General features: G+C 33.6%; 3 protein-coding genes across 4 annotated transcripts in view; 2 read left to right on the top strand and 1 right to left on the bottom strand.

Annotated features, from left to right (window-relative positions):
* Positions 1–374: 374 nt before the first annotated feature.
* Positions 375–6,545, top strand: LOC108746968 (protein enhancer of sevenless 2B). 2 transcript variants are annotated; one of them, XM_018484135.1, is made up of 6 exons: positions 375–457; positions 3,901–3,998; positions 4,698–4,817; positions 5,035–5,200; positions 5,352–5,525; positions 5,821–6,545. In XM_018484135.1, exons 1-5 carry the CDS (start codon positions 434–436, stop codon positions 5,523–5,525), a joined length of 582 nt encoding a protein of 193 aa, XP_018339637.1. In that variant the 5' UTR covers positions 375–433; the 3' UTR covers positions 5,821–6,545. The 2 variants fall into 2 exon arrangements, with proteins under 2 accessions (XP_018339637.1, XP_018339636.1); XM_018484134.1 differs by lacking the exon at positions 375–457 and adding an exon at positions 1,161–2,200.
* A 1,393-nt stretch (positions 6,546–7,938) lies between these two features.
* Positions 7,939–10,506, bottom strand: LOC108746969 (DNA-directed RNA polymerases I, II, and III subunit RPABC1). The gene is made up of 4 exons (XM_018484136.1): positions 10,395–10,506; positions 9,627–9,989; positions 9,209–9,547; positions 7,939–8,288 (listed from the first exon to the last, which is right to left on the bottom strand). The coding sequence occupies exons 3-4, from the start codon at positions 9,508–9,510 to the stop codon at positions 7,958–7,960; spliced, it is 633 nt and encodes a 210-aa protein (XP_018339638.1). The 5' UTR covers positions 9,511–9,547; positions 9,627–9,989; positions 10,395–10,506; the 3' UTR covers positions 7,939–7,957.
* Positions 10,507–10,553: 47 nt separating this feature from the next.
* The window catches only part of LOC108746967 (protein king tubby), a 3,389-nt gene continuing 2,086 nt past the window's right edge, over positions 10,554–11,856 (top strand). Inside the window, exons 1-3 of the mRNA XM_018484132.1 lie at positions 10,554–10,725; positions 11,393–11,528; positions 11,744–11,842. Of these exons, the coding sequence (XP_018339634.1) occupies positions 10,684–10,725; positions 11,393–11,528; positions 11,744–11,842 (277 nt within the window). The 5' untranslated portion in view covers positions 10,554–10,683. The remainder of the gene's footprint in view (positions 10,726–11,392; positions 11,529–11,743; positions 11,843–11,856) is intronic.

Below are 11,856 nucleotides of genomic sequence, written 5' to 3'. Positions count from 1 at the left end.
CTTTTCTCGCTTTTAAATGCGATTTGTGTAAAATAAATCTTGTAAAGTCGACTAGCAAGTTTTTCGTATTGAAAATACAGGATGTGTCATGACGGATATAATCATTAGATCTTTTCTCTCTTTTTCTTCCCTCTCTCTCTCTTTCAAGGAGACTTTGAACTCAGATAATATCGCACTTATCTCGTATGACTTCGGCTGCCTTCGACATCAGATTATATTTGATTATATGGATAGATTGAAAAACTGGCATAGAATACGAAATACAATAAAAAGTGTATGTACATATTAACAAGTGAAGTCCGTTCTGAATACAAGCGCCAATTACACACTTTCGAAATTTACATATGACGTGATTGAAATTTTGACGAAATTGAAAATGTACCATACGTTATAGATTTCAAAAAAACAAACAAACTTGAAGAATTCTTACAAAATGTATTCGAAATCACGAATTCAAGTAATTTCGGAAATCTACTTATATATTTAATTTTCATGTTGCATAAAATAAAAGTCCGTTTTTACAGTTAAACTGTACACTTTCTATATTTAAAGTGAAATACGTTATTTGTTTGAAATTTGCTGAATGCAAGAAGGAAAGTTAATTGTAGTGCCGAAATAAAAACGAACTTTTTTTATCACATTGTACGTGCAAACGCAAAGTTTAAACGCGATGGCGATTGCTGCGTTGGCTGAAAAGCGAGAGAAATCTATCCTAGAAAAATCCAGCTTTGTTCATTTTATCTCCTTTTTATAGCGAAGTTTCTCCGCCGTCGATGATCTCCTGCTGCACGATCACGTAGTCTCATCTACCGTGACGCAAGTTCTAGAAACCGCGCGTGTTTCCTAATAATCTCCCTTTTCTCTCTCTCTCTCTCTCTCTCTCTCCCACTCCCTCTGACGTTTGAATTCCGCGTCTGACGTCACACGAGATGACTGACGTAAGCGTTAAAAAACTGCTGAAAAATCGCCATCGTTAGAGACACGTGTAAATCGCGCACCACCCTGCATGTATCCCACCCTCTAAAGTCTGGCGTAGGGTGGCCCCCAACGTCACGTGACGTCACCCGCGTGTGCGTGGTGGTGTACCGCGCAGACGGCCGGGCGCGGCCGAGGTCGGCCGAGCGACGGTCGAGCGGGACCGAAGTCGATCGAGTCGACGGTCGAACCGAGCCGAATCGTCCCGAACCGGGACAAGTGTAACGTCTGATAACATTCGGCGATGGACTGTCACGATAGTACGCGCGATCGCCTTTGACAGTTCGCAGTGTACGATCCGTCGTGGGGTACAATTCGCGGTGTTGTACATAAAAGTAAATATGCCGAGGCGTTAAGTCCACAGGCATCGAACGAGAACGGAATCCATCGGGGAACGTAACGGCTGTGCGCCAAGGTGTGTGCGTGCGTACGCGCGCGTCAGTGCAGCTCACCTACACCTGTATCCGGGGATTTCACGCACACGGACGTGCACGGACGTACGAGTACAATATCCTTAGCCTTGGACGGACCACCGCCCGACCAGTGCTAGGACAAAGGACGGCGACGTCCGTGTCGCCGATCACTTTCATCGATATCAACGACATCCCTTTTATCTCTTTTATACCCACCTTTTTTTTCCTACGCATTTAATCTAGCGGAAATCTCACATATATTTTTCGTATATATCACGTATAGCTTTCTCTCTCTCTCTCTCTCTCTCTTTCTCTCTCTTTCTCTCTGTGCTTTGTGAGCGGTCCTCGGTTCTTTTAGCAACTTTCGATAATCGTCCTTTCGCTAAACTTAATATCCAATCGCTCCGGCGAATCTCGCCTTTTCTTCATAGTAAGTACTCGTAAATTAAAGTAAATACGCATCGCCTCGCGTGCGTACGCGCCCACACAACGAGCAAGTGAGCACCTTTCCTCTTTCTCTTGTTTTCTTCTCCATCTACCTCCGTTTCCCTTTCCTCCCGCGACCCCCTTCCTCTTCCTTCCTCCAGTGCACTCCCTCGCGAACGTAGGCACTCCGTTAGTCCGTTCCTCTTCTCTCTACGGTGCGGAGTATCGTATAGCGAGCGCCCTCTCGCTCCCTCCAGCAGCAGCGGCACGTCGTTTCCCGTCGACTCCGTCGTCTCGGAGGACAGAATATGGAGGCAATAGCGAAGCACGACTTCACGGCGACCGCCGAGGACGAACTCAGCTTCCGTAGGAGCCAGGTCCTGAAGGTTGGTAGAACTTTGGAGATGACTACCTGGCCTGACCCCTATCCCCGTCACCTGGTTCGTCATCCGACGCCCTGATGAGGCGCGTTGCCTCGCGTCGCCTCGTTCCGTCTCGTCTCCGTCGCGTCGCGCCGCGGTCACGAGTCACGAGACCTCCGGCCGATCTCGAAATTTCCACCGTCGCGGCTGGTCCGTCGACCGATATCCTAAAAAAAAAACGAGAGATGTTGTATATATACATACGAATGAATCCGTCGATCGGCATTCACTGCGAGCAGAAAGCTGTCGTATGAGTGACACATTCTATGAAGATTACTCGAGACAATAATTGTTATTGTTTGGAGCAATAACGATAATGATTGCCGTAAGGATTAAAGTAACGTTGTTGCTGAATATGTTCTTTTTAGCTGTGTTTCGACGCATTCTTCTGTATAAAAATGTTTATATTTGAGCATGTATATATTTGTGCTTCAAAGATTAAAAAATGAAAAAAGGAAGGAAAGTGAGAGATTATATGTATCAGATTTATTGTAAATTTTATATCTTTAAAAATCTGTTAAAAGCTATTTTTAATTTTGCTTCCTATAAATATGAATGTGATAATTGTATTTTGATTTTGAGAAAAAATTATTTTTGAATAATTTTTTAATAACTTATAATTTAATAATAATTCCCTATAACAATGTTTAAAATCTTTAATTAGTACTAATTATAAGGAACGATGAAAAAATTTTTTTGCAAATTTCAATCCAAAATTACAAATAGTTTATTATGCATTGTAGATGTTATTTTTCAATGTATCATAACAATAACATTAAATTCAATTAAATTTTAACAATAAAATCCTTAAAGGACAATTGTAATATTTTGAAAGTTTAGATATACATTATATATAATGAGTGGAAAAAATATTCCCACAGAGAAAATTTAAAAACAACTTTATTTTTAAAAAATAAACATCCAGCGAGAAATGACTCATCGAATTGATGTCGAAGTGATATCAGTACGATGATTTCGACACAAATTCAACGTCTAATTGACGGTCATTTCTTGCTGAATTAACAATTTATTTGTAAAGAATATAAAATAAAGTGTACATTTTTCAAAATTATTTATACCAAAAATATGTATAGTAGAAAATATATTATCTTAAAAATAAGCAAAAATTAAAAATTGTATTGTTTAGATGTTTAAAAAGTATTCACAGAAATTAAAGCTTTTAAAATCAGGAATACATACGAAGCTCGTTTGTTTATGTTAGAACAGAATGTATTCATTGTATAAAATTGTTAATTAATCTTTATTTTCTACAAATAAGGCTTTTTATGAAAAAATTTCCTTATACAAAAACTTTTTGTACTTATATTGTATCCAGGTCTCTGAAAAAATTGAAATTATTTATCAGATTGTGATTTTTATTTTTTAAAAGAATTTATGGCCCCAATTATTAATAAAATATTCAATTTTTTTAATTATAAAATGTGACCTATAATTATAAAATTCCATTATTAATTGTATGAGAGATGTTAACTTTTTCCTCTTTCAATTTAAATAGAATTATGCAGTTTCTACTTTCTTTGTTTAGAAGATCCTAAAATGTTAATATAAAAATATTTAAATATGCAGTTAATATTAAAATGTTATATGTATTTTTATAAATCTAAATTAAAAATTATTTCTTACATGTAATATTTTTTTTGCAGATTCTAAATATGGAGGATGATATGAATTGGTATAGAGCTGAATTGGATTCTAGAGAAGGACTTATACCGAGTAATTACATTGAGATGAAGAGCCATGAGTACGTTATTATTGTATGATATGTTTATGTATTAGAGACAGAAACTTGATATTTATTGTCTGCTAAAGCATATTCTTGTTTTCATAGAAATATTAGGTGTAATAAAAAGTTATCGCGTATTTTTAAAAGACATCTATATCAGTAAAAACCGCAATTACTTTCTTACCAACAATATAAATATATCTTGATAGAGTAAAGTTTCAGCTTTAAAAATCTCTTTTTTTAAATTATACGATACGACAATTTTTAATGGAGTTATGAGCAATTAAAGTCAAAATAATTCTTTTATTTAATCCGCGATAACTCAGTAATCAAAAGTCGTAGGAATATTTAAAAAAAACGATTTTGTAGGGAAAGTATCAAGCTTTCACGATAGGTAATCGAAAATTTTCTCAAATTCGTTTTGGACACGTTACAAATCCACAAAGTGAGAAGAAAATTTTTCGTCTTTTTCAGCTCGTAGTTTTTGGTATGTAAAAATGATCAAACTCATATAAACTTAAAAAATGTGATAAGCTTTTAAAAGTAGAGATTTCAAGCTTTAAAACCCTTTTTTTAAATTTGAATTTCATTCATTATTGACGAAGATATTGTATATACAACTTTGAGCTAAAAAATACGCGATGACTTTTTACTACACTTAATATATTCACGTATAATCTTGTACACAAATTATTTTCTGTACCTTATCTGCTACAGCTGGTATTATGGCAGGATAACCAGAGCAGACGCTGAAAGATTATTGATGAACAAACATGAAGGTGCCTTTTTGATCAGAATCAGTGAAAGCTCTCCTGGTGATTTTTCTTTATCCGTAAAGTGAGTATTATATTAGATAAATAATATGTATCTAATTATAGTTATTGACATTTTTGTGACGAATGAAAAATATTCATAGATTTCAATAGAAATTACAATTGTATAGGAAATCCATTCCTTATTAAGGGTCTTTATAAACTAAAAATAATCGGTTTTTAATACTGTTATTAATAATTAACGAGATGTAAAATGAAATAACTATAATTTATATATACAGATGCTCCGATGGTGTGCAGCATTTCAAAGTCTTAAGAGACGCACAAGGCAAGTTCTTTTTATGGGTTGTCAAATTTAACAGCCTCAATGAACTAGTGGAATATCATCGTACAGCGTCTGTTTCTCGCTCACAGGATGTTAAGCTGCGTGATATGGTCCCTGAGGAGGTAAAAATTGACATTATAATAATTGTCTCTATAATAACAGTATAATTTGTAGAAGATTTGAACGTTTTGTGATAAGTGTTCTTTTTTATTTATATCTATTTATATGTGTTTTTGATTACATAATGATAAATTAATTTATCATGGTTTTCAGTGTTTGGTACAAGCACTTTATGATTTTGCACCGCAAGAGCCTGGCGAATTGGAGTTCCGACGAGGAGATGTAATTACTGTCACAGATCGCACAGATCAGCATTGGTGGCATGGAGAAATCGGAAATAGACGGGGACTTTTTCCGTCCACCTATGTCACGCCATACCACTCCTAGGTAAGAAAGTTCTTGCAATTTATCTTTATTTAAATATATCTATTTTTTCTTATTTATAAATTTTAATATGAATTTCATCTTATTGGTTAATAAGTTTCTTACAATTATGTAAAAAATATGTGCGCCATCATAAATGAGATATGAAGAAAGATTGAGGATATTAAAAATATATATAACATCATTAATAAAAAATATATCTTTAATTTTTTGTGTTTCCTCTTTCTCCATTATTAATATTTTTTTGATCATATACTTTTTATTTAGAATGATTAATAACTTGTGTATAATTTTTCAGACCTCATATGGTCGAATGCACAGAGGCCGTTATTGGGAACAGTGGCCGCCTTATCCCACCTCTATCACTTACAGGATCCGAGTTGCCGCGGATTTGATAAACAATATTTTACAAACCTCACCTATCGAATGGGCCACTAAAGTATACTGGTGGTCACGCCGAAAAGTCTTCTAAGCAAACACGATTAAAAATGAATCGAATATATCCTAACACCAAAATTCTTGAATACCGAAGAATAAACGTTGCGTTTATTTAATCGATGAAAAAGAAAGAGAAAGAGAAAATCATCATTGATATCACATCGAAACATCTAAGCACGAGGATTTAACATCTAGAATTTAAGGACGATTTGAGTATTTAAAGATTTGACGATATCCAAGGATCCGAAGATCTCTGATGTTATCCGGGGATTGAAGAATTCATGCTTTTACGAACATTTAGGGATGAAAAAATGCCTAAAAGATGCCTAAGGATCTAAAGATTCAAGCATTTATAGAATTCTAACAGTTTACAATGATCCTTTGTCTAAGAGTTATCTAAATATCAATGGATATCCCCAAGGATCTAAGGGTCTCTCGCGCGATCTCCGCCTGCAATGGAAATCGTGTTCGAGGAATATGTATATTTTTGTTTTCCTTTTTTTGTAAACCTTTTTGAGGACTATACTTTTTCTTTACTTATTGCGTAAAGCACAAAACTTCGTAGCATTATTCTGTAATTATTATTATCTTTTATGGTTATTATTATTATTATGACTATTAATGTTATGTTACATTTTATTGATAACAATATATTATATTAATTATGGCCGCGTGTGCTTTGTTTACTTGTGCCCAACGATAACGATTATTCCTTTGGATCATGAAGTAACGTGCTATACCAGTAGCAAGCTGTCTTTATGCTAGCCGATTGCTGCCGCTTATATAGCATGTGATTTCATTTATTGTAACAAGTATAGAACGAATGATTGGTTGATCTGCCTGTTCATTATACGCTAGCGAATATGCCATCTGGGAAACTTCCTGCTCGTACGCTTTTAGCTTTATCAGTCGACCGCGATAAATTCTGAAAGCGGAAATTCGCATCTCACAATCGATGTCATTCCGCTGGCTTTAATAAACTCCCATCTATAAGTAGGATCAAAACGCTAAGATTAAATATTAGATTTGAATAAAATTTAATAGGAATTACATAGTAGAATTTGAATTCGGGGGCTTTTTCAAAAGTTATCCTTTAAGTTATCAGAGTTTAAGCATGTTTCAGATATCATATTTCTTCGATTAAGAAGTATACGATTATTTAATTGCGTTAATAGACTGCTAATTACGCTTCTGATTCAATTCACGCACAAATTGAATCTTATTAATAAGCAAGAAAACGGATAAGAGGAGAAAACAGTATATCATAATAAGAGAAGTCATTAAAAAAAGTATTCTACGAATAAATGCAATTAGACTTGAAAAAATGTGTATGTTATTAATGGATGAATCACTCGACTGTCACTTATTAATTGATGAAGTAATTAAATCACTATACACTGAACGAAAGGAAATTCTGCTACTGATATACTTTTATGTCAGAATGTACCGTATATAGAACGATACTTTTGGACCAAGCAATGTATAATAATAATAATAATAATAATAACTCGAAACAATATCTACCCAAGCCAGATAATCGCGAGCGACTGTTGCAAGTCGCAGTCTTTTTTGTACTGATCGTTGTTTCTGTAATAAAACTTAAACTATATCCTAATATTGATTATAAGTGTGAGCTAATGAACCATGCAAACAAAATACACATTTTACGCATGTAATTGCCAATAGTGCATTAAAATATTGGAAAGGTAAGAATGCATTATAGAGACGTGTATTCACGTGTGAGAACTGTAATTATTCATTGCTGCTAACTGTACAATGTTTAACACTCAATGCGACAGATTATTTCATACATAGTATAATAATGTATAATTGCAGATGTTATAATACTAGATGCAAAACGATGCACCATTATAAAATGCTGCTACAATAAATGTCAAATTTCGAGCTGCATTGTTTTTACCTTTTAATAAATATCTCTTTTTTTTAGTCCGAGATATTTTTGCGATTTAGTCTTTGTTCTTTTTTCCTTTCCCTCCTCAACAAACCAACCTATAGGATATGTATCTTCCTGCGGTTTCTGACGATCTGATTATTTTAACAACTTGTCCACGTTTCAAACCAAAATATCGTGCTACTGGATCGCCAGCTTGTATTCGCATCAGTTGATTTTCCTTTAGCTTATATCTTGTCAATAGTTCCTCTTTCTCATCTGGAGTTAAGACAATGTGCTCGGGTACCAATTCGTGTTCAGTAATGTTTATCAATAATTCAGATTCTAGAAACTGTTCCAGTATGTATTTTGGTGCCATATCTACCAGCGATTGTTTAGCAGATGGTGTCATGCCTTGCTGAACAACAATTATTGCTCTGTAATAATCAACAATGCCTTGTAATCTCTCAAAATATTAAGATAAAATGAATTAATATGAATAAATTATTTGGTATCTAAAATAATTGTTGAAATAAAATCTAAAATTTATATAATATTTATATAATATTAACAGCAATAATTATTTAGATTGAATCACAATATTCTTTTTGTAAAAATGTATTGTTAAATTATATAAAAATGAAATGTAACTAAATTGTTATGAATGATTCTTTATTTGAGAATAGCTGACTAGTAGTTGACGAATTCCAAATATGATATTAATTTCATGTATATCTCCGTTTTAAAGCCTTGTGTCCATAATACTAGAAATCAATCCGAGATCTTGGATAAATAAAGAATAGACCAATTGCATTGATTATGTGACTGAATTGTTCAAACATGATTTTTTTATCATTTCTTTTTTTAAAATCTTGGAGCAATTTCTAGCATTGACATAAGGCTTTAATCAATGTCGAATGTAAAGATAAAAATTATGTGTGAGTGAAATATAAGGTGAATCTTAATCAATTTTATATAAGAATCAACATTTCTCTATTATATAAAATATATTAATTATATAAGATATATTATATAAAATATTGAGTGCCAGCATGGCGTAGCAGGCAGCACATGAGACCGCTATGCCAGAGATCCCGGATTTGATCTCAGGCAGAACCAAAACAATTTTTTTAAACGCTTATAGCTCCTCTTGAAAGGCAATGGAAAACCACCGAGAGTATCTTTGCCAAGAGCACTTCTCTAATAAAATTTTATCGTTCGAAATCAACATTAAACTAAGTCCCATGGACTGTGTACAACCAGCGTGCGCATCACAGGCATATGAGAAAAGTCATCACGCTTAGCCACAAGCAATAAGACTGAGGAGGATATAAAATATCGTAATATGAAAAACAACCTGTGGATCTTCTCTTCTTGCATGCGCTGGCAATATGTCTTGATGGTTTTGATGCCGATTTTTGGTTCATCTGGAAAGAAGACGAACAACTGATCCGTAGGATCATCGTTATGCGCTACAAGAACAATAAGATCACTCCTAGCCGGCCTTTTCTCGCTAGGCTTATCTCCAAACTGTTCCTTGAATAGTTCTAATGTCTGATCCAACTCGTCCTGCGTGACAAGGTAACCTCTGTCGTGGCACAGCTGCATCACGGTTTTTCTGATGCGCCACAATTTATATGTTTCATCCTCGTCATCCATATTTTATGTAAAAATATCGAAAACGTTCAAGCTGAAACTTTATTTTTTATATTAATCAACAAAGCTCGGAGAGTTAAATATTACTTAATTTTTTAAAATAACAAACCTAAACTTACCACGAGGGAGACACCAAATCGGTTAACAAATTTTTGAGACTAAAGATGTAAGCAATGTAAATATTCTCGAAAAAGCTAGCTGGAGCCACTAGACTAGAGGATGCCACACATTTGGACAGCTCTCGGCTGTGATTGGTCACTCTCATAAGGTCTGTTCTTTTTTAAAAAGGGAGCGGCGCAGTTATGGACGCCGTGCAATTATTGGAAGGATCTCAATTGATCTCGATTGACCACGTCTCGATTAGACACCACCAATTACAGCGGCCGGGTACTTAGGAGTTTTCTAGTCTCAAGCGCTATGAATGGCCCGTGTCCAATCGAACTCTGTCCAATCAGGTGCCATCCTAGTTTAGTTCATATTAGCTGACAAAAATAAGAGATGTTTTTTTTATATATGATGAGTTATATGTTAAAAGGGTGAAAATATCCTTTAAAAAATTGACTTTTTTTCTTTCAGAGTAAAATATCGTCAAAACTATAAGAGATATAGAAAAAAATATTTTAAATAAAAGTTAAATGATTTCAAGAATATTTTATAATTGTAATTTAAAACAAATTTATTAAATAATTTATTTTGATAAAAAATTTTTTTTATTAAAATAAATTTCTTTGTAATGATTATTATAAAGTACTCTTGAAATTATTCAATTTTTATTTATAACATTTTTTTCTATCTCTCATAGTTTCAAAGATATTCAAAATTTTTAATTTTTTTAAAAGGAAATTTTCACTTTCTTGACACGTGCAATATGTATAAAAAAAACATACCTCTTATTACTGTCCATTTGACCAATATATTCAAAACTAAAATCAAAGAGATCAATTGGTTATATTCTCTTGTGGGATGTGCGTCTGAGACTCTTTTTAATCGGGCGCCATTCTTCAGCTTTGCGAGTCCGCCATAAAAGCCGTGAAAGCTACGAAGGAGTTCGGGGCGAACGGTTGCCTAGGTACCGTTGGTGAACGAGTGTGTTTGGCGTAAACAAAACTGGTTTGTCAGCGGTTTGTGGCTGCGCATCTTTGTCGATCATCGCCTGATAAACCGATTTCGTGCAAAATGACATCAATCGACTTGCGACTGCAGAAGCTGGAACAACAGGTGTGATCTTGTGCATAGTAGATGGACTGAGACTTTTAATTTGCCATACGTAAATTTCGGAGCATGCCTTACGCTTCTCGTACGGTGTAACTACTTATTTTACTTGAAGAGTTGTCATTTGCAATATTTTCAAAAGATCAATTTATGAAAAATCCGAAAGAAATTCGCCTCTGATGACATATTGTATTAAACATGCAAGCAGCCAGAAACACAAATCCAAACTATATCTCTCACTGTTTGGATGAATAATTAATGTACGCTTGAGCATGACATTTATCAGGCTAATAATAGGCAACTTTAGTTCGAATTCTTTCCTATTTATGGGAGCAAGGTCACAGTATTAGTGGAGATTGTACTAATACTGAAATATGTAACATTTAATCCTTCAGAGCTGATCACAACATTCATTCTCCTTTATATGAAAAATGACAATAAAATTAGGTTCTATGGAGTGATAGGCTTATCCAAAATAAATGAGAAATATTTTATTAGCTCAAAGTTTAATTGAAAATTAACATTATTTTATTGCAAATCATGAATTACTAACTTTAATTTATTATTCAGATAAATATTTTTTAAATAGAGTTAATAATTTTTTATTTATAGTTTTGAATTAATAAATGACACTTTGTTATAATTTATTTACATTGTCTATTAATTGATGTAGAGACAACGGATTGCGGAGAAGATGAAACAGAAGAGACAAACTGGTGCTAGTGGAATGGTACAAGCATCCAATGTATCTAGCGCACAGCTTACAAGTCATTCGAATAAATGGATGAATCCAAACAAGGAACTTCATGGTAGTGTTCAATTAGAATAATATATTCTATAATTATTAATAATTAATATAATTGTAATCCAGCATAATATTATAGACTTATAATATTGCACATTTAGATGTATAATATTTATAATATATAATTTATAATATAAAATATCGTATATGTAATTTATAGAATATTTTGTTCATAACATCACAAAAGTGCTTAATAAAGATATTTTAATATATTTGCAGCATATGATGGTCCATTACAATATGCTATGTTTCAAGCAAATACTGAAATGGGACCTTATACAGAAGATGTAAGAAAAAACAGTGAAGGGACAATTAATGGTAAATTCGTTATT

Source organism: Trachymyrmex septentrionalis, unplaced genomic scaffold (genome assembly GCF_001594115.1).
Source record: "Trachymyrmex septentrionalis isolate Tsep2-gDNA-1 unplaced genomic scaffold, Tsep1.0 scaffold19, whole genome shotgun sequence".
Lineage (NCBI taxonomy): Eukaryota > Metazoa > Arthropoda > Insecta > Hymenoptera > Formicidae > Trachymyrmex > Trachymyrmex septentrionalis.
This window is presented reverse-complemented; position numbering and strand designations above follow the sequence as displayed.